Source organism: Mauremys reevesii, linkage group 1, assembly GCF_016161935.1.
Source record: "Mauremys reevesii isolate NIE-2019 linkage group 1, ASM1616193v1, whole genome shotgun sequence".
Lineage (NCBI taxonomy): Eukaryota > Metazoa > Chordata > Testudines > Geoemydidae > Mauremys > Mauremys reevesii.
The window spans coordinates 209,376,060-209,398,522 of NC_052623.1; the positions used below are offsets into that span (position 1 = coordinate 209,376,060).

At 46.8% G+C, this 22,463-nt stretch overlaps 1 protein-coding gene across 14 annotated transcripts in view; it reads right to left on the reverse strand.

The window, feature by feature from the left end:
* The window catches only part of CD58 (CD58 molecule), a 67,343-nt gene that overhangs the window by 14,170 nt on the left and 30,710 nt on the right, over positions 1-22,463 (reverse strand). For 4 of the 14 annotated variants that reach the window (XM_039482589.1, XM_039482574.1, XM_039482598.1 and 1 more), the window contains 9 exons: positions 19,346-19,411; positions 15,301-15,381; positions 13,210-13,305; positions 9,922-9,993; positions 6,884-6,919; positions 5,254-5,325; positions 3,728-3,763; positions 2,143-2,214; positions 604-639 (listed from right to left, as the gene is read on the reverse strand). In XM_039482589.1, the coding sequence (XP_039338523.1) occupies positions 604-639; positions 2,143-2,214; positions 3,728-3,763; positions 5,254-5,325; positions 6,884-6,919; positions 9,922-9,993; positions 13,210-13,305; positions 15,301-15,381; positions 19,346-19,411 (567 nt within the window). The remainder of the gene's footprint in view (positions 1-603; positions 640-2,142; positions 2,215-3,727; positions 3,764-5,253; positions 5,326-6,883; positions 6,920-9,921; positions 9,994-13,209; positions 13,306-15,300; positions 15,382-19,345; positions 19,412-22,463) is intronic. The other 10 variants (XM_039482638.1, XM_039482646.1, XM_039482619.1 and 7 more) reach the window with 6 other exon arrangements.

The following is a 22,463-nucleotide window of genomic DNA, read 5'->3' on the forward strand; positions in this document are numbered from 1 at the left end:
GTAAGCTAATCCCCTCGGGGAGGTGGAGTACCGGCAGCACTGGGAGAGCTCTCTTCCAGCGCTGGCTGCACGACCACACTCGCACTTCAGAGCGCTGCCACAGGAGCACTCCCATGGCAGCACTTTGGAGTTTTGAGTGTAGCCATGTCCTGAGCCAGCCCAACAGTGAAACGCAACATGTTCAACCACAGAAAGGTTCAACTTTTAGTGAATTCCATCCCTGATTGAATCTGGAACTGGAACCTGAGAAGCCGAGGACAATTAGACACATTAACCACTTCATCTACAACCACTGATTTGCCAACCAATCCCAGTCCCTATATGGATATCTGTGTTAATCTGCCATCTACAGTTCTAACAATCAGGGCCATTTGGCACCTTTGAGATACCCCCCATCAGACAGCATTAAGCACTGAAAGCCAAGCCAACCGTGAGTACTATATCCTGTGGAGCTATGTGCACACGTCACATGTATGGTCTTGAACGTTCAGGGATGTTTGGAGCTTTTAGCTGTGGACAAGCTCTAGTGAGCTCTAGCAATCTAACGGACTTTCCCCAGACGTGGTCATACAGGGTCTAAAACATTCCTGTTCTTTTCCATACCTGGCTCCTGATTTCTGCTTGAGATATTTTCACTGTCTGAAAAGTAAGATGCAAACAAGTTGGAGTTAGCACCAATTATTGCACACGTCATTCATGGTCATCATTTAGGGGCTAAAATTCTTTCCTAACCTACCTGAGGAGCACTGGGGGAAACAGAGGGGTAATGGTAGTTGGCATCTCCCTGGTAGAGAGCAGGATGGGTCATGGGAGAGCTGAAGCATAATGTGCTAAATTGCACCCCTTACTGCTACTCCAAAAGGTAGCAGCACACCTCTTATCCTCACCACTTTTCCCAGGGCTTCTTGCTTACTGCAGCACCCAGCCGGGAGCTGAGAGGCTTGCTGTGTACCCCAGCCAGTTGTTCAAAACCCTTGTGACTCTTGCACTGTGAACAACACAACAACCAAGCCCCCCCCACCCTCTTAGCCTTCAAGAGAGCACCAAGGCCCAGGTCCTGAAAGGTATTTAGGCTCCCAACTGCCACTAAAATAGGTGCCTAAATACCTTTCAGGATCTAGGTCGAGGAGTCTGTCCTGGCTGCGGGTGCCATAGGTGTAGGAAAGCTTAACCACACACTGCTCTAGTCACCCTCATTTGAACATTTTGCTTGAAATTTGCAGGGCAGCAATCACACATCTAGTCCAACATGGCATCTGGGAAGTGCGGTATTGTCAGAAGATGACTGACACACAGAGGGGTAGGCTAGTATTCAGAGCACAAGACTGGGAATCAGGACTCCTGGGCTCTATTCTCTCTGTGATACTCTGTGCCTGATTCTCTACTCATTTCACCCTTGTAGCCTACTTGATGCCACTAGGGTGATTCCTGATTGACAACAATGTGAGTAGACAGTCGGGTCCTGTGTGGCTCTGGACAAATCATTTCACCTCTCTATGCCTCAGTTTCCCCAGGTGTAAGTAGGAGATAACACCCACTCCCAAAGGGACACAATGAGGATTTATACAGTAATGTCTGGATGGTGTTTGAGGATGGACGTGCTGATGATTACAAACGGAACAGTAAAGCACAGGCCGATGGGCAGGGCAGTAGTGCTCTACAAGTGCCCTGTGTGCATAGAGGAGGAGCACATCAGCAAGTAACCAGGTCATTAGGCCAGAGCAGAGGGCAAGTCGAGGCAGGCTGGAGAAGAAAGATCTAAAATTCTTCTGTAGGAGCCTCACAGAGAATTGTCTTTATTCTCCTTTTGCAGGAAAGCTGCCTCCAGTCCACACCCAAAGGCTTCACTTCCAGCTACATCAGCAACCTTCATGCTCCCTTCATTTCCCCGGTGAACAACAAGCGACTCTCCAGCCAGACACCCTCCCTCCTTCCCCCAGCTCCCATGACAGTGTCTCTGTCCTACTCTCCTGCGTGTGCAATGTGCACCTCATCCCCCCCCAACACTTCACAACCATTTCCCTTCACTGGTCACTTCATAGCCATGCACGTCTTCCTCCCTGGCAAGCAGCTAGTCACTGCCATCAGCACATGTGCCTCACTTCCCCCACTTTACTCTGGCAGAGTGTGATGGCCACTCACCTGGATTCTCTTCATTGGAGGGAAGGTCAGGTTTGTTCATTGATTCAGTCTCTTTTGAGCTCTTCTCTTCATCTACAAGGAGGAGAGATAATTGTATAATCTTCAGGTGTACATAACATGATACATTTAAACAGGAATAAATAATTTCTGTCAGGCCATTTGCTGCTCATTATTTATCATCTGGGATTACTGAACCCATCAGCTTCTCCCAGGTGGTGTCAGTCCGCAACAAACGCCCCCAACCAGCACTGATTCACTTGGATGTTCTCTGGACAGTTCATATGAAATTATCTGGCTAAAAGGAGCTGTGAATATTTTCACATTTTACAACTTCCATGCCTGATAGTCCCCGAAGAGCTTCACAAAGGCTCTCTATGCAGAGCTGCTGAAACGCAGCCACCTCTGGGGTGGAGAGCAGCAACCCACCAGCATACCGCTAGTTGTACACAGTGGAGTAAGGAGGGGAAATTTTGAGCTACGGCTGGGAGTAGAGGGAGTAGTGCAGGCTGCCGCTCCAGCGAGGCTCTGAGGGAGCAGCCACTCTGCAGTGACCCAGCGTGGCCCAGACCCGGCTGCCAGGGAGGGCGGCTGAACATGCTGGGGGAGTGGGGAAGGCAGAGACACAGAGGGAGGACAGAGTCCCCTCTCCCCCGCAAGTAATTCTGGTGGAGTGGGGAGAGAGAGCGGCAGCCATGGCCTGGGCACAGGGCAGGAGAGGGTGGAGGTCGCTGCGCAAAGGACACATGAGGTGCACTCATGGGTCCTCCTCTTTAGATTTGGGTCCCCACCCCGCCCCTCAGGATAGGGATACACGAGTCATCTATGGCTAGAGCAAATACTGTTACCAAACTGGGGCTCTGGCTACACTGGCGCTTTACAGCGCTGCAACTTTCTCACTCAGGGGTGTGAAACAATACCCCCCCAAGCGCAGCAAGTTACAGCGCAGTGAAGCGTCAGTGTAAAAAGTGCCCGAGCGCTGGGAGCCGTGCTTCCAGCACAGTGAGCTAATCCCCTTGGGGAGGTGGAGTACCAGCAGCACTGGGAGAGCTCTCTCCCAGTGCTGACTCAGCGACCACACTCGCACTTCAAAGAGCTGCCACGGGAGTGCTCCCCCAGCAGCGCTTTGGAGTTTTGACTGTAGCCATGTCCTGAGCCAGCTCAACAGTGAAACGCAACATGTTCAAGCACTGAAAGTTGCAACTTTTACTGATTAAATCTGGAATTGGAACCTGAAAATCCAAGGATAATTAGACATGTTAACCACTTCATCTACAGCCTCTGATTTGCTAACACAAGTCTGGTCAACCAATCCCAGTCCTTATATGGATATCGGTGTTAATCTGCAATCTACAGCTCTAATATTTGTCGCCATTCGGCACCTTTGAGACATGGCCCCATCAGACAGCATTAAGCACTGAAAGCCAAGCCAGCCGTGAGTACTATAATCTGAGGAGCTATGTGCACACATCACATGTATGGTCTTGAACATTCGGAGCTTTTAGCTTTGGACAAGCTCAAACAATCTAACGTACTTTCCCCAGACGTGGTCATACAGGGTCTAAAACATTCCTGTTCTTTTCCATACCTGGCTTCTGATTCCTGCTTGAGATATTTTCACTGTCTGAAAAATAAGATGCAAACGAGTTGGAGTTAGCACCAATTATTGCACACGTCATTTATGGTCATTATATAGGGGGTAAAAATCTTCCCTAAGCTACCCAAGGAGCACTGGGGAACAGAGGGGTAATGGTAGTTGGCAGCTCCCTGGTTCAGACAGGATGGGTCATGGGAGAGCTGAAGCATAACGTGCTAAAATGCACCGCTTACTGCTACTCCAAAAGGTAGCAGCGCACCTCATATCCTCACCCCTTTTCCCAGGGCTTCTTCCTTACAGCAGCACCCAGCCAGGGGCCAAGGGGTTTGCTGTGTACCCCAGCCAGCTGTTCAAAACCCTTGTGACTCGTGCTGTTCACGGTGCAACAACCGCCCCCCACCCCCTTAGCCTTCAAGAGAGCACCAAGGCCCAGGTCCTGAAAGGTATTTAGGCTCCCAACTGCCACTGAAACAGGTGCCTAAATACCTTTGAAGATCTGGGCCGAGGAGTCTGTCCTGGCTGCGGGTGCCATAGGGATAAGAGGGCTTAACCAGACACTGCTCTAGTCACCCTCATTTGAACATTTTGCCTGAAATTTGCAGGGCAGCAATCACACATCTAGTCCAACATGGCATCTGGGAAGTGCGGTGTTGTCAGAAGATGACTGACACACAGAGGGGTAGGCTAGTATTCGGAGCACAAGACTGGGAATCAGGACTCCTGGGCTCTATTCTCTCTGTGATACTCTGTGCCTGATTCTCTACTCATTTCACCCTTCTAGCTTACTTGACACAACTAGGGTGACTCCTGATTGACAGCAACGTGAGTGGAGACTCGGGTCCTGTGTGGCTCTGGACAAACCATTTCACCTCTCTGTGCCTCTGTTTCCCCAGGTGTAAGTAGGAGATAACACCCACTCCCAAAGCGGGGATTTATACAGTAATGTCTGGATGGTGTTTGAGGATGGACGTGCTGATGATTACAAATGGAACGGTAAAGCACAGGCTGATGGGCAGGGCAGTAGCGCTCTACAAGTGCCCTGTGTGCACAGAGGAGGAGCACATCAGCAAGTAACCAGGTCATTACGGCAGAGCAGAGGGCAAGTCGAGGCAGGCTGGAGAAGAAAGATCTAAAATTCTTCTGTAGGAGCCTCACAGAGAATTGTCTTTATTCTCCTTTTGCAGGAAATCTGCCTCCAGTGCACACCCAAAGGCCTCACTTCCAGCTACATCAGCAACCTTCATGCTCCCTTCATCTCCCCTGTGAACAACAAGCAACTCTCCAGCCAGAGACCCTCCCTCCTTCCCCCAGCTCCCATGACAGTGTCTCTGTCCTACTCTCCAGTGTGTGCAATGGGCACCTCATCCCCTCCTAACACTTCACAACCATTTCCCTCCACTGGCCATTTCACAGCCATGCAGCACATGTGCCTCCCTGGCAAGCAGCTAGTCATTGCCATGCAGCACATGTGCCTCACTTCCCCCACTTAACTCTGGCAGAGTGTGATGGCCACTCACCTGGATTCTCTTCATTGGAGGGAGGGTCAGGTTGGTTCATTGATTCAGTCTCTTTTGAGTTCTTCTTTTCCTCTACAAGGGGGAGAGATAATTGTATAATCTTCAGGTGTACATAACATGATACATTTAAACAGGAATAAATAATTTCTGCCAGGCCATTTGCTGCTCATTCTTTATCATCTGGGATTACTGAACCCATCAGCTTCTCCCAGGTGGTTTCAGTCCCCAACAAACGCCCCCAACCAGCACTGATTCACTTGGATGTTCTCTGTACAGTACATATGAAATTATCTGGCTAAAAGGAACTGTGAATATTTTCACATTTTACAACTTCTATGCTTGATAGTCCCCGAAGAGGTTCACAAAGGCTCTCTATGCAGAGCTGCTGAAACGCAGCCACCTCTGGGGTGGAGAGCAGCAACCCACCAGCATACAGCTAGTTGTACACAGTGGAGTAAGGAGGGGAAATTTTAGCTGGGGCTGGGAGGAGAGGGAGTAAAGCAGGCTGCCACCCCAGTGAGGCTCTTAGGGAGCAGCCGTGCTGCACAGAGTCAGTGACCCAGAGTGGCCAGCTTCAGCTGGTCTAAGAAGCGTCTCCCTCCTGCGCCCCACCCAGGCCCGGCTGCCAGGGAGAGCAGCTGAACATGCTGGGTATGGGGGAGGCAGAGACGCAGTGGGAAGACAGAGTCCTCTCTCCCCTGCAGGTAACTCTGGTGGGGTGGGGAGAGCGTGGCGGCCCCGGGCTGGGCACAGGGCAGAAGAGGGTGGAGGTCACTGCACAAAGGACACATGGGGCAGTCACATGTCCTCACCTTTAGATTTGGGTCCTCACTCCATCTCCCAGGATCGGGAGACATAAGTCATCTATGGCTAGAGCAATACTGTTACCAAACTGAGGCTATGACTACACTGGCGTTTTACAGCGCTGCAACTTTCTTGCTTGAGGCTGTGAAAAAATACCCCCCTGAGCACAGCAAGTTACAGCTCTGCAAAGCGCCAGTGTAAAAAGTGCCCCAGCACTGAGAGCCATGCTCCCAGCACTGTAAGCTAATCCCCTCAGGGAGGTGGAATACCTGCAGCACTGGGAGAGCTCTCCCCCAGCGCTGGCTCCCCGACCACACTGCACTTCAAAGTGCTGCCGTGGCAGCGCTTTGGAGTTTTGAGTGTAGCCATGTCCTGAGCCAGCCCAACAGTGAAACGCAACATGTTCAAGCACAGAAAGGTTCAACTTTTAGTGAATTACATCCCTGATTGAATCTGGAACTGGAACCTGAGAAGCCGAGGACAATTAGACACATTAACCACTTCATCTACAACCACTGATTTGCCAACCAATTCCAGTCCTTATATGGATATCTGTGTTAATCTGCCATCTACAGTTCTAACAATCAGGGCCATTTGGAACCTTTGAGATACCCCCCATCAGACAGCATTAAGCACTGAAAGCCACACCAACCGTGAGGACTATAACCTGAGGCGCTATGTGCACACGTCACATGAATGGTCTTGAATGTTCAGGGATGTTTGGAGCTTTTAGCTGTGGACAAGCTCTAGTGAGCTCTAGCAATCTAACGGACTTTTCCCAGACGTGGTCATACAGGGTCTAAAACGTTCCTGTTCTTTTCCATACCTGGCTCCTGATTCTCCTTGGAGATATTTTCATAGTCTGAAAAGTAAGATGCAAACGAGTTGGAGTTAGCACCAATTGTTGCACACATCATTCACAGTCATCATTTAGAGGGTAAAATTCTTTCCTAACCTACCCAAGGAGCACTGGGGGAACAGCGGGGTAGTGGCTAGTTGGCATGTCCCTGGTACAGAGCAGGATGGGTCATGGGAGAGCTGAAGCACAATGTGCTAAAATGCACCGCTTACTGTTACTCCAAAAGGTAGCAGCACGCCTCTTATCCTCACCACTTTTCCCAGGACTTCTTGCTTACTGCAGCACCCAACTGTGGTACAAGGGGCTTGCTGTGTACCCCCGACAGCTGTTCAAAACCCTTGTGACTCTTGCACCGTGAACAGCACAACACCCGCCCCTCCCTTAGTCTTCAAGAGAGCACCAAGGCCCAGGTCCTGGAAGGTATTTAGGCTCCCAACTGCCACTGAAATAAGTGCCTAAATACCTTTGAAGATCTGGGCCGAGGAGTCTGTCCTGGCTGCGGGTGCCATAGGGATAAGAGGGCTTAACCACACACTGCTCTAGTCACCTCATTTGAACATTTTGCCTGAAATTTGCAGGGCAGCAATCACACATCTAGTCCAACATGGCATCTGGGAAGTGCGGTATTGTCAGAAGATGGGGTGATCCCGGCAATTACAGACCGGTAAGTCTAACGTTGGTACCGGGCAAATTAGTTGAAACAATAGTAAAGAATAAAATTGTCAGACACATAGAAAAACATAAACTCTTGAGCAATAGTCAACATGGTTTCTGTAAAGGGAAATCGTGTCTTACTAATCTATTAGAGTTCTTTGAAGGGGTCAACAAACATGTGGACAAGGGGGATCCGGTGGACATAGTGTACTTAGATTTCCAGAAAGCCTTTGACAAGGTCCCTCACCAAAGGCTCTTACGTAAATTAAGCTGTCATGGGATAAAAGGAAAGGTCCTTTCATGGATTGAGAACTGGTTAAAGGACAGGGAACAAAGGGTAGGAATTAATGGTAAATTCTCAGAATGGAGAGGGGTAACTAGTGGTGTTCCCCAAGGGTCAGTCCTAGGACCAATCCTATTCAATTTATTCATAAATGATCTGGAGAAAGGGGTAAACAGTGAGGTGGCAAAGTTTGCAGATGATACTAAACTACTCAAGATAGTTAAGACCAAAGCAGATTGTGAAGAACTTCAAAAGATCTCACAAAACTAAGTGATTGGGCAACAAAATGGCAAATGAAATTTAATGTGGATAAATGTAAAGTAATGCACATTGGAAAAAATAACCCCAACTATACATACAACATGATGGGGGCTAATTTAGCTACAACGAGTCAGGAAAAAGATCTTGGAGTTATCGTGGATAGTTCTCTGAAGATGTCCACGCAGTGTGCAGAGGCGGTCAAAAAGCAAACAGGATGTTAGGAATCATTAAAAGGGGATAGAGAATAAGACTGAGAATATATTATTGCCCTTATATAAATCCATGGTACGCCCACATCTCGAATACTGTGTACAGATGTGGTCTCCTCACCTCAAAAAGATATTCTAGCACTAGAAAAGGTTCAGAAAAGAGCAACTAAAATGATTAGGGGTTTAGAGAAGGTCCCATATGAGGAAAGATTAAAGAGGCTAGGACTCTTCAGTTTGGAAAAGAGAAGACTAAGGGGGGACATGATAGAGGTATATAAAATCATGAGTGATGTTGAGAAAGTGGATAAGGAAAAGTTATTTACTTATTCACATAATATAAGAACTAGGGGTCACCAAATGAAATTAATAGGCAGCAGGTTTAAAACAAATAAAAGGAAGTTCTTCTTCACGCAGCGCACAGTCAACTTGTGGAACTCCTTACCTGAGGAGGTTGTGAAGGCTAGGACTATAACAATGTTTAAAAGGGGACTGGATAAATTCATGGTGGCTAAGTCCATAAATGGCTATTAGCCAGGATGGGTAAGAATGGTGTCCCTAGCCTCTGTTCGTCAGAGGATGGAGATGGATGGCAGGAGAGAGATCATTTGATCATTGCCTGTTAGGTTCACTCCCTCAGGGGCACCTGGCATTGGCCACTGTCGGTAGACAGATACTGGGCTAGATGGACCTTTGGTCTGACCCGGTACGGCCTTTCTTATGTTCTTATGTTCTTAAGATGACTGACACACAGAGGGGTAGGCTAGTATTCGGAGCACAAGACTGGGAATCAGGAATCCTGGGCTCTATTCTCTCTGTGATACTCTGTGCCTGATTCTCTACTCATTTCACCCTTGTAGCCTACTTGATGCCACTAGGGTGATTCCTGATTGACAGCAATGTGAGTAGAGAGTCAGGTCCTGTGTGGCTCTGGACAAACCATTTCACCTCTCTATGCCTCAGTTTCCCCAGGTGTAAGTAGGAGATAACACCCACTCCCAAAGGGGCACAACGAGGATTCATACAGTAATGTCTGGATGGTGTTTGAGGATGGACGTGCTGATGATTACAAACGGAACGGTAAAACACAGGCTGATGGGCAGGGCAGTAGCGCTCTACAAGTGTCCTATGTGCACAGAGGAGGAGCACATCAGCAAGTAACCAGGTCATTACACCAAAGCAGAGGGCAAGTCGAGGCAGGCTGGAGAAGAAAGATCTAAAATTCTTCTGTAGGAGCCTCACAAAGAATTGTCTTTATTCTGCTTTTGCAGGAAAGCTGCCTCCAGTCCACACCCAATGGCCTCACTTCCAGCTACATCAGCAATCTTCATGCTCCCTTCATTTCCCCTGTGAACACCAAGCAACTCTCCAGCCAGAGACCCTCCCTCCTTCCCACAGCTCCCATGACAGTGTCTCTGTCCTACTCTCCTGCACGTGCAATGGGCACCTCATCCCCTCCCAACACTTCACAACCATTTCCCTCCACTGGCCACTTCACAGCCATGCACGTCTTCCTCCCTGGCAAGCAGCTAGTCATTGCCATGCAGCACATGTGCCTCACTTCCCCCACTTAACTCTGGCAGAGTGTGATGGCCACTCACCTGGATTCTCTTCATTGGAGGGAGGGTCAGGTTGGTTCATTGATTCAGTCTCTTTTGAGCTCTTCTCTTCATCTACAAGGAGGAGAGATAATTATATAAACTTCAGGTGTACATAACACAATACATTTTAATAGGAACAAAAATTTCTGCCAGGCCATTTGCTGCGCATTATTTATCATCTGGGATTATTGTACCCATCAGCTTCTCCCAAGTGGTTTCACTCCCCAGCAAATGCCCCCAACCAGCACTGATTCACTTGGATGTTCTCTGGACAGTTCATATGAAATTATCTGGCTAAAAGGAGCTGTGAATATTTTCACATTTTACAACTTCCATGCTCGATAGTCCTCAAAGATCTTCACAAACTATCTTTGTGCAGAGTTTCTGAAATCCAGCCACCTCTGGGGTAGAGAGCAGGAACCCACCAGCATACAGCTAGGAGGAAATTTTGAGCTCAGGGCATCCAGGAAATATATGCAATCTGCTGCAGCAGTCACAGCAGGATTCTAACTGCCTTTGTGGCAGGAAATTCTCAGTATATTTTTAAAGTTTAGAGTTTTACCTCTTTCCCCGATTTAGCCCATTTTCTGACATATGCCTTTAGTTCCACCAGAGATCAACAGGAGTTGAATTTCTGCTCCAGATGAGTACAAACACCATTATGTCATATATAGCAGTGTTTTAGCTATCAAAGTGACCATTTTTAAATGTAAATATTATTAAAGCAAGTCTTTACATTTAAACCGTCATCCAATAAAACACCGTCTCTTCTTAACAATTCTTGATGAGGTAATTCTTGTCTTTCTGTCTTCAGTAAGGAGTTGCTTAAGCATTGCCAGATACTATTTAGTTCCCCAATATTACTATTTTATACCCAAATGGCTTCTTATTTATGTGAGAGTTTGAAACCAAGGCTTTTACCTTGCAAAGAGGGGTGGTTTAAAAAAAGCCTACTTTATGATGTAGTTTTTGGCTCTTGGTAACACATCCACGAACATTACTTCTCTGAAGTATTCTGAATACAGCGTCCTTACTTTTTTTTCTTCTTCTTCTTCTTCCTTAAAGTCAGGACTCTCTCTAAAATAAATACCCTACAAAGTTTGTTTGCCTGAGATAGTCTTATCTCTATGCCAGACTTGTAGCTCATACCAGAGGGATGTGACTTGGCCTTTGATAAGACAATCTTGTAAACTTGGTTTGCCTTTTTGACCAAATGGTCCTTAGATTTAAAATCTACCATTAGTAGTATATTTACAACTTAAAATTAAAGATTTCTATCAAATATGCTGTACAAAGCATGAATCACAACAGTTATATACATTTTTCAAAGATATAGTATAAAATGCATAGCTTGTTAAAACAAAATAGAAGCTATAAGTGGCATTTCAAAGCCTGAGTAAACACGTTTGAGGTAATAAACACCATGTTATTTCCCCCTGACAGTCTGGGAGCCTGTTACTAGTTCACAGAAAGCAAACTTCCTAGGAATCTCCTTAGCGTGAACATTTGACATAATTAAATAGGCAACAAACAAACATGGAAGTTCTCATAGTCTCCAAGAATAATGTGTATAAAAATAATTGTACATCTCTCTTAAAATTCAGTAAAGGTACTGGGAAGTTTGTAATGACCTGACATAAGAATAAATTATAATTTTATTAAGTTTGCAGTCTATGATCTACTGCCCCCAGAAAGCCCGAGCAGCCAATCTACTCTGGGACCTGAGGGCTGGTCTACACTCGGGGGAAAATCGATCTAAGATACGCAACTGCAGCTACGTGAATAGCGTAGCTGAAGTCGAAGTACCTTAGATCGAGTTACTTACCGTCCTCACGGCGCAGGATCGATGTCCGCGGCTCCCCATGTTGACTCCACTACCGCCGTTCGCGTTGGTGGAGTTCCGGAGTCGACAGGAGCGCGTTTGGGGATCGCTATATCGCGTCTAGATGAGACGCGATATACCGATCCCCGAGAAATCGATTGCTACCCGCCGATACGGCCGGTAGTGAAGACGTACCCTGATTCTCTGCACCTTGTGCTACCACTTACACCAGTTCACAGTGGGTGTAAAGTACTATTCATTCTGATTGATAGAGTTTTACAGGAACTTTGCACAGATGCAAATGACTACACTAAGGGGCAGGACAGTGAGGAATCAGGCCTATTACCTTCCACACTGCTCTGGATCTGGCCACCACCACAGAGAATAACTTCTGTTTCTCTAAAGACAAAGGCGATCTCCATGCCTGGCAGGACAAACCAAGCAGCTTTCCCCTCCTCCCTCCTAAGCATTCTGGCTAGGGCACAGCAGGCTTTATCGCTGCTCAGCAGTTCCTATTCCCCTCCCTGTACCTTCAACTCCTCAGCAAGTGATAAGAGCCCACAGCTGATGGAGGAAGTAAAAGGAGCCATCAAGCAGCCGGGGAGTGCAGTAGGCTGAAAGGTCCTCGGTTGCCTTAAAGCAGAGAAACGTTTTGTGCTGACATGACTGCTCAGATTCAGCTGCCAGTGCATCTGTGGGGGCAGGTGAGTGCCCAGCAGAGAGAGACACCACATTATCTCTTGTCATTTCAGCCAGCCTGCGCTCATGACAGGTGCTGGGCTGCTGCCTGCTAACTGTACCCTGTACACCTCATGGATAGTGAAATCAAGGGGGGGAGGTACTGGATCCATTGTTGGCGCCTCCATACCCAAGTGTAGGGTGCTAGATTCCCTCAAACACAAATGTGCTAAAAAAAAAAAAACAAACAAAAAAAAACACAAATCTCGCTTGATGTCAATAGTGTTGCTGATTATTATCCTGTCCCTAAGGTGGTGTTTGGGGCAAGGTTGTATTAATGGTGATTGCAAGGCAACTTTGGCGCCATCTGGAATCCTCTCATGGCTTTGTTCAGGATCTGGTTTGGGTCTCCTCCCAGCAATAGACTAAGCTCAAGTGTCTATGCTGTAGCTTTGATGCTGTTGACTATAAGGTTTTGTCTCAACTGTGAAGCCTGGATGGGGTAGACTGTATGGTAACTCACCTTCCCTTTAATTTGGTACCTACTGTGCATCTCACATGCCTAGAAGCACAGCCAGCACCTACAACAGCTCCTCTTGGTGCTGGCGACCAGCAGAAAGCCTTGAGCAAGCAGGGAGGAGCCAGCAGCTAGGTCCCATTCTGTTTGCCAGGCCCCATGACAGCTCCTCTCAGAGCTGCAGGAAGCTTCAAGCCAACAGAGAAGGGTGAGTGACTCAGTGCCTTTCTGTCTAAACCCCAGTGTGTTCTGAAGAGAGGTGGAGGAGCACCTGTCTTGTGTGTCTGGCCCAATCTGACCCGATCAATGTTCCCCCTAATTTTTTTCGTCCATGTGTGGACTAAATTTCCCTCTTTCTTGTGGCTTCCTAGGAAAAAATAAAAATTAAATATAATCAGAATTTATTCCACTCAAGTACTAGTTCAACTGATGGCTCGATAGAGGTAACAATGTAAAAAAAAGGTAGGGTGTGATTTGGAAGGGGACGGCCCTCAACCATTTAAGCTATTTTTGACTGAAAGCTGTACACATCTGTTTTTAACTACTGGTTTTCCACTGTTCTACCCATTTTCATAAGCTGTCATGGAGCTTCCATCCACATGAGAAAGAACTCAGACTGATCTTTCCACTTCCTTTGGGATTACAATGATTGAATTTTGCCCTCCATCCTCACACTGAAGAATTATGAAAGCCTTATAAGGGATATGATTGGTAGTCCTGGCACTAAAGAGAAGACTACATTTGGGAGTTTGCTCATCTCATCTAGTGGTACCAGAAGCCTCCAAAATCTCATGGATTAACAGAGTCTACAGAGACTCCTGTGTCATCTCCCCATCTATAAACAGGGGACAATAATAATGACCTCTGTCTAAAAGCGACGAGGTCATTAATGAGACATTAGTATTTTAACCATGGTTTCAGGACGTAAGTGCTGATTAGTTCTTTAGTTCAGTGGTTCCAAACCAGGGTTATGCATCTTCCAGGGGCTACATCAACTCATCTAGATACTTGCTGAGTTTTAGAACAGGCTACAAACAGAACACTAGCAAAGTCAGTAAAAACGAAAATAGTTCATATAGACAAAATGAGACAGTAAGTAATTTTTCAGTAATAGTGCGCTGTGACATTTTTGTATATTTATGTCTGATTTTGAAAGTAAGTGCTTTTTAAGGGAGGTGAAATTTGGGGTGCACAAGACAAATCAGACTCCTGAAGGGGTACAGTAATCTGGAAAGGTCGGGAATCACTGCTTTAGTTCCATCACTGGAACGGAAGGTGAAAGCGACAGGCTAACAAGCAGGGTAGTAATGCTCCAGAAATGCCCTGTACGCAAAGAGCAGAAGCACATCAGCAAGTAACCACATGAACACACCAGAGCAGACAGGCTGAAGCAGAGCGGAGCAGAGACAGGCTGAAGAAATCAAAGAAAGTGTAGCAATGTACAGTGGGCACCTCCTGTAGAATTGTCTTGTTTCTTCTTTTGCAAGAAACTTGCCTTCAAACCTCCTCTCCAAGTCCCCACACCCAGCTTCACCATCACTGAAGCTTCATGCTCCCTTCCCCGCATTCCCTTCCTGAGCAACAAGCCACTACTCTCTCCTCCCCTCTTCTCCTGTCTGCGAGGGCCAGGGCCACAAAGGGACGGAGGGATGGCAACATGCAGCGGTGCAACCTCTAACTTTTAGGGGCCTAGAAAAATCACTGAAACAACGATAGGTTCAATAGAGGCTGAGTTAGGCACCCAAGGATCCTACACAATGAATGGGGAGAATTCAAGAATGGAACCCACAAAAACCAGCATGCCTGGTGGGGAGGGCTTAATTTAGCCAATGGGAGGTATGGAGAGAGGGGTGTATCCTAAGCCAGGACCTTCTCATGCAATTTAGCACCTACGTCCAGGCTACATCCAGCCTCTCCCTGCTTGCAACCCACAGCCAGGAACCCCTCTTCTACTGTCAGATGGTGTAGGTGACCTATAGGTGGCAGGCAGAGGTGGGCAGTGATCCAGGGTCTCCTATGTTCTGAGTGAGTACCCTACCCACTGGGCTGAAGGTTATGAGGAAGGACACTGCCACTTCCTCCCCACACCCATTCTGTGTGGAGCTTGACATGCTCAGAGGCAGTGGAACCTAAAACTAGGATTTAGCTGCCTAAACACTAGTTACAGGCACCTAAGCTCCTTTGTGGATCTAGTCCAAACCCTCCCTCCCACTCTGCTTTGAAACAATGATAGTTTCATCCCCTCCCATCTCTTCACAAGGACCATGTTTTTAATCTTTACAACCCTGGGCTTCTCTCTCTGGCTGCTCATTCCCTCACTTCCATGCCTCAATTCTAGTCAAAATTAGACAGCCACACACACCTCTCTCAGCTTGGCTTTCGTTACTGTCCTGGAGGCTCACTCGCACATCTTCTCCTACCTGCATCGACTTTGCTGCTTCGCCTGAAAGGGGAAAGACAATGATATAAACTTCAAAACTACAGAACACTAACAGTTTCAATGGCAACTGTGATTTCTACCCCAGCCATCTGCTGGGGACTGATTACCAGTTGGGATTAATGAACCCACCAACCTCTCCTACCCACCAACCTCTCCCCAGGAAATGCCCTTGATCATCACCACTGCACTCGGCCATTTTATGCACACTTCATATGAAATAGTTTGGAGAAAGGAAGCTGTTAGTATTTTACATTTCTATTCAAACATTAGATTTCTCATGCTTGAATGATCCCAAAGCACCTCAGAAACAACATACACCTCTACTCTGATATAATGCGGCCCTCAGGAGCCAAAAAATCTCACCGCCTTATAGGTGAGACTGTGTTATGTCGGGTTCAGTCTAGTACGCTGTGCCGGACTGGACCAGCTTCCCTGGCAGGGATTTAAAGGGCCCGGTGTTCCAGCCACCATGGAGAGCCCCAGGCCCTTTAAATCACCGCTGGAGCTCTGGCATGGGGCTCAGGCGGGGATTTAAAGGGTCCGGGGCTCCCCACAGTGACCGGAGCTTCTGGCCCATTAAATCACTGCCCGACCCCAACTGCCAGAGCCCCGGTGGGGATTTACAGGGCCCGGTGCTCCAGCTGCTGTAGGGAGCCCTGGACCCTTTAAATCACCGCTGGAGCTCTGGCATGGGGCTCAGGCGGGGATTTAAAGGGTCCGGGGCTCCCCACAGTGACCGGAGCTTCTGGCCCATTAAATCACTGCCCGACCCCAACTGCCAGAGCCCCGGTGGGGATTTACAGGGCCCGGTGCTCCAGCTGCTGTAGGGAGCCCTGGACCCTTTAAATCACCGCTGAAGCTCTGGCAGCAGGGCTCAGGAGGGGATTTAAAGGGCCTTGGGGCTCCACACGAATTTGGATACAACACAGTAAAGCAGCGGGGCTCAGGTGGTGCTTTAAAAGGCCCAGGGCTCCCCACTGCTTTACCGCGTTATATCCGAATTTGTGTTATATTGGGGTAGAGGTGTATCTACTAAAATGTAGCCCCTCTGCAGTGGAGAGTGGCAACTAGTTAGCACACAACATGTTATAAAAGTTGTGTAAGGAGGGGAAATTCTGGCCTAGTGTACCTGAGCAAACCCCTGTTCTTACCAGAAATGACAGAGGATCTTTTAAAGTGTAGTTCTATTCTACAGAGCAGCTAAGAATGGCATTTTGGGTTCCATGTTTTAAAGATTCCTAATCGAATCCTCTCATTTTACATGACAAGGGCACTGGGTGAGACCCTGATACTCACACCAGCCCCTCTTTAGCAGGGCCAGAGTGGTGTAAATAAGCCCTACACACACACAAACACCCCATTCTGAGGGGGAAGAATTCTCCTGATTTAGGCACTGCAGAGCGCAGGCTTTAGGCCATCCTCCAATGACATTCTCTCAGGACCCAGCATAGGGAACAAAGTGGTGGGATGGATGCTTTGGGGGAGGGGCAGTTTTGGGCCGCACTGTGGCACAATGGGCAGGCCTGGGACGCAGCCAAAATGGACAGACTGTCTCAGTTATGTCAGTTCCATTATGCCCGTCTGCCCAGGACAGGGGACTCCAGGCTTCTAGGGTCCACGGCCCTGGGGTAGCCCCACAACCCCAGAGTTTCCAGCCTCCCTGACATGGAGTCAGAAGCCTGAAAGCCCTGGGAGAGTCGACTGACTGGGGCTCAGCTTCTAGCTCTGCAGCAGGGAGCCTGAAAAACTTGATGGCTCTCAGAGCTTCCAAGCTCCTTGCCATGAAGCTGGGAGTCTGGGGGTCCTTTGGCAGACACCCAGGGGCTGTGGCTCTAGGACAGTCCCACCATGCGGACTGTCCCAGAGGTAGAGATCCCAGAGCTTCCAGAATCTTGGGCCAGCTGCTCCGGAGCATCAGATCCTGAGGGTACATCTATACAGGGATAAAACACCCACGATTGAACCAGGTCAGCTGACTTAGGTTGCAAGGCTCGGGCTTGGGCCTGAAACGTAGCTGTACAGACATTCAGGCTCAGGCTGCAGCCTGAGCTAGGGCACCCTGTGAGGGGGGAAGGTCTGAAAGCTCAGGCGCCAGCCTGAGCCAGAACATCTACTCAGCAATTTTTTAGCTCTGCAGCCCAAGTCTGAGTCAGGAGATCTGGGCCAGCCGCGTCCCTGCTGAAGGTCTCGGCACCCTGTGTAGCTGTGCCCTGAGAAACCTGGGAGTTGCTAATGGAAAAAGACTTTCTTGTCAGTTTCACAACTACTATGAAGAATGTCAATTTCACTCTGCAGCTATCATGGGAGGGAGCTAGTTTCATTTTGTATCTGAAATGAAATCAGATAAAAATTCCTGATTCATGAGAAACTTCAAAATGCTGAGATTTCTCATGAACTGGAAATCCCAACTTCCAGCCAGCTCTAGTGTGGTATTTTGGAACCATGGCGCTCGTGAGGCAACTTCAGAGCCATCAGAAATCCTCAGATTTCCTCAATCTCTTGGGGCTTTGCGCTGGGTCCAGCACAGAGACTCATCTTCTTCGTTTAGGGTTCCCTCCTAGCAATGGACAAAGGTCAGGCATCTACACTGATTAGTTTAGATCTGTCTGCAGTGACCATGACAATGCTGACTATGCAATTCTGTCATGACTGCACGGCCTGGCTGGGATAAGAACATAAGAACAGCCATACTGGGTCAGACCAAAGGTCCATCTAGCCAAGTATCCTGTCTACCGACAGTGGCCAATGCCAAGTGCCCCAGAGGGAGTGAACCTAACAGTTAATGATCAAGTGATCTCTCTCCTGCCATCCATCTCCACCCCTGCCATCCATCTCCACCCTCTGACAAACAGAGGCTAGAGACACCATTTCTTACCCATCCTCGCTAATAGCCACTAATGGACTTAACCTACATGAATTTATCCAGTTCTCTTTTAAACCCTGTTATAGTCCTAGCCTTCACAACCTCCTCGGGTAAGGAGTTCCACAAGTTGACTGTGCGGTGCGTGAAGAAGAACTTCCTTTTATTTGTTTTAAACCTGCTGCCCATTAATTTAATTTGGTGACCTCTAGTTCTTGTATTATGAGAATAAGTAAATAACTTTTCCTTATTCACTTTCTCCACATCATTCATGATTTTATATGCCTCTATCATATCCCCCCTTAGTCTCCTCTTTTCCAAGCTGAAAAGTCCTAGCCTCTTTAATCTCTCCTCATATGGGACCCGTTCCAAACCCCTAATCATTTTAGTTGCCCTTCTCTGAACATTTTCTAATGCCAGTATATCTTTTTTGAGATGAGGAGACCACATCTGTACGCAGTATTCAAGATGTGGGCATACCATTGATTTATATAAGGGCAATAATATATTCTCAGTCTTATTCTCTATCCCCTTTTTAATGATTCATAACATCCTGTTTGCTTTTTTGACTGCTGCTGCACACTGTGTGGACATCTTCAGAGAACTATCCACGATGACTCCAAGATCTTTTTCCTGATTTGTTGTAGCTAAATTAGCCCCTATCATATTGTATGTATAGTTGGGGTTATTTTTTCCAATGAGCATTACTTTAATCTCTGTGGAAACCGTTTTGAAAGCAGCTCTGTGGATTCCTCTCAGAGTTTACAGAGGGTGTCACTGGGAAATTGTTCATGTGTCATAAAGAGCTTCTCATACAGTGTCTTAATGGTAATACTTTGCTCTTCCATGGCTTTGAGATCTAGGGATGCAAAGTGCTCTTTACAAAGAAGGGCAAGTATTGTTATCCTCATCTTAAACATAGAGAAATTGGGGAATGGAGAAGGGAAGGGATTTGCTCATGGTCACACCGGAGGTCAACGGCAGCGCTGACAACAGAATGCAAGTCTCCCGACTCTCACTCCAAATGGAATTCTTTACACTTTAAGTCTCCAGATGCACAGTCCGACTGCCCTTGTTTTTCACTCCTCTATAGCACGACCTCAGTACCTGATTGATGAGGTGCAACTTCAAAATCACGTGAATTTTTATATTCAGGATCTGCAGGTGTGTAACCTGGAGAAAAAAATAAAAAGATACAATGGTTAGCAAGCTTTATCAGTGTTAAAGATACAGCCAGGTTCTTCAGAACAAACTCTCTGGTTTGGAACACCAGGGAATGATGTCGACTGGCTTAAAACACAGGTCTATCAACTTTGGTGATCCCACCAAAACAACCGAAGGCTTGCCCCTCAAACCATGTGTATGTAGTAACCCTGACCCGGGCACTAGTACCTGCAGAAGCTGTGATGCAGCAGCTCAGAATGCTGCCCTGGAGGGGGAGAGAGCCAGAGTCATAAAGAGGGGGCCTGGAATCTGCCCAAAGAGGGTAGTTGGAAAATGCTGTGAGAGGGGGAGGAAAGAAGGAGAAGAACTGAAGTACTGAGTTAGCAGGTGAACAGGAACTGGGGTGAATAATAAATGAAGGACAGGAGAATGTAAGTAGGGAACTGGGAAATGAGAAGGAGAAAAGAAAAAAAAACAGGAAATGTTTCAGGTCAGGAGAAACAGAGAAAGCATAGATCCGGGCATGTAAGCAGGCACTATTAGAGAGGGAAAGCAGAGGGAAATAAAATTTACAGATATACCATAAGGGAGGACGGAAGAGAGGGAGAGAAGCAAGGGAAAAAACAATTTGGTGAAAAAGGGAATTGATCAGAAAGCTGTTAGATGAAAACAGATTCTGAAAACAGTTAACGAGAAGCACACCCACAAAAGACATAAAGTAAATGAACAGAGAGAATAACTGTATGAACATCTATTGAAAGAACAGAGTTCAAAGACACCTAATGGACAGGTGAGGGCCCACTAGGTGAAGAAATCCTTCTTGTGGATAAACTGAAAAGAAATAAAGCCACAGGAACATTGAATGAAAGGAGCACTATACACTGAAGAGAAGCAAAGAACAGGACAGCAAGGGTGGAACAGGACTTACAGCCAAGTAGAGGAAAAGCTGATTCTTCTCTGATGTCACTTATATCTCCTTTGTTCTTTTCAATAACAATGCATTTGGTATTAACTGCACAGAGTAAGGAAGAGTAGTATGTACACGCTTGCAATGGTTAATGTGTTAGTAACCTATAGTTTATTATTATCCGTAGTAAGTACTTGGTAATGTTCTATATTATTTATGCACCTGGTACAATTTTGGGGTTTTTGCTTATAAAGTTCTAAACATTTAAAAATTATCCCTTTTGTCTTGGTTTGCCTCTGTCTCTCTCACAGAGAACATAGCCTAGCCTAGCCAGGTCACTGCATGTTACACAGGTGTACATTTTTATCCACATACTATCAGTGAAGATTAAGACAGTAGAAGGAATAATGTTCTCAAACTCACAAAGGGAAAAATTTAGACATCAGGGAACAAACTAACATTTTGTTACGAAGTCCCAGCAAGCACAGACCCAAAGAGGAAACTTACTGCTGATTAATACATGAATTAATGGAACTATCTAGGATGGGGCACCTAAATTGCTGTCTCAGAACCACACCTAGTCTGCAGGGCTCTGAAATGCAGCCCATGCCTGCCCTTTCCCCCTAATTTCTTCATGGAGAAATAAAATTCATTTTGGTCAGGAACATAAGTAATTTATAAAGGCAAGGTCATCCATTCAGGTAACAAACAATACAAGGTGAACAGTGAAAAGGAAAAGACATTCAAAGGCAATAGTTATCAGGAATCCATTGGCAGAAAATAGTGCAATAAATTTAGCCCTCATTACCCTACAAAATTACTTCAGTATAACTACGTCACTCAGGAGTGTGAATAATCCACACCCGAGTGACGTAGTTGCACCAATTTACGTGCCGGTGCAGACAGCACTACGTCAGTGGGACAGCTTCTCGCACCAACAGATGGTAGTTACCACCTCTCACAGAGTTGCCACCTCTCCTGTCAGCTTAGAGCATCTTCATTAAAGCACTATAGTGATGCAGCTGCATCAGGCCTGCCCTCATTGTGCTGGCTGACACCTCCACACACACTCAGCTCCTAAAGGGTGTGACTCTGACCCAGACAGGAAGAACTCTGGAGTTTGGAAGTAACTCTGGGAGGAAGGTCAAGGCAGGGGGTGTGTATCCTGCCTGGAGAGGATAAAGTCAGCTGTTGCAGCAGGAGGGGATGGGAGCGGTCTCCGTACTTTCTTCCAGTAATCAGTACACCTGTTATTACTGCTCTCGTGCCAGTGTCATTGTTCCATTGACTCAGCCTGCTTGTGCTAATTCACATGAATGAGACCACGATGTCACATAACAATAGTTCGTAGGACCTACTCAAACAATTTTGAATTATGAGCAAACTTATAAAAATCCATGTCTGTTCACAACTAGTTTGCACACAGATTGTTCTAATACACTTTTCTGCATATAGTTTAGCCAATCAGGCATAATTCCACTGAAGTCAATGAAGTTACACAGATGAAAACCCAGTAGAAGTGTGAGAAGAATAAGGCCTTATAATACTAGCCTCTTAACCCACTCACCTACTGTTTGCAGAAACAGAGAAGCAAATAATTAAATCTTGGCAGAGCAAAAACTGTATTTGAGTTATTGTTCAACTACCAGTGTGGGGGTGGGGGTGGGGGGGAGAAATCAGAGAAAGGACTCTCCCTACAGTATTTTCTGTGATGCCTCTCTCTGTGTATGCTAGGCATTCAGTGGAAATTCATCTAGGAAATCTTGTTGCAAGCTACTGGGCCTTAGAGTCTAGCTACGTTTGCAAACAAGCAACACATAATGATGAACTGGAAAACTTGAAGTGATCTGTTTCACAAAATGGGCCAGGCATGTCACACGAGTCTACAGTACTCCCGATTAGTCAGGGGTTTCACAAGCATCTCCCAAGACCTGGTGCATATTGAGACTATGCTGTCGTGTGTCTGTACCTTTTTTAATCTTAGTTGTTTTAAATGTTTATGATTGCATCATTTGATGCATGCTCATGTGGAGGAGAAAAACCAGTCTCTGGTTTAAACATTAATAGAGTTAATTCTGTCCAATTATAGCATAAGACATTTCAGGAAAGGACAAAGTTCATTGTGCTCCTGTACTTTTATGCCAAGTCACCCAA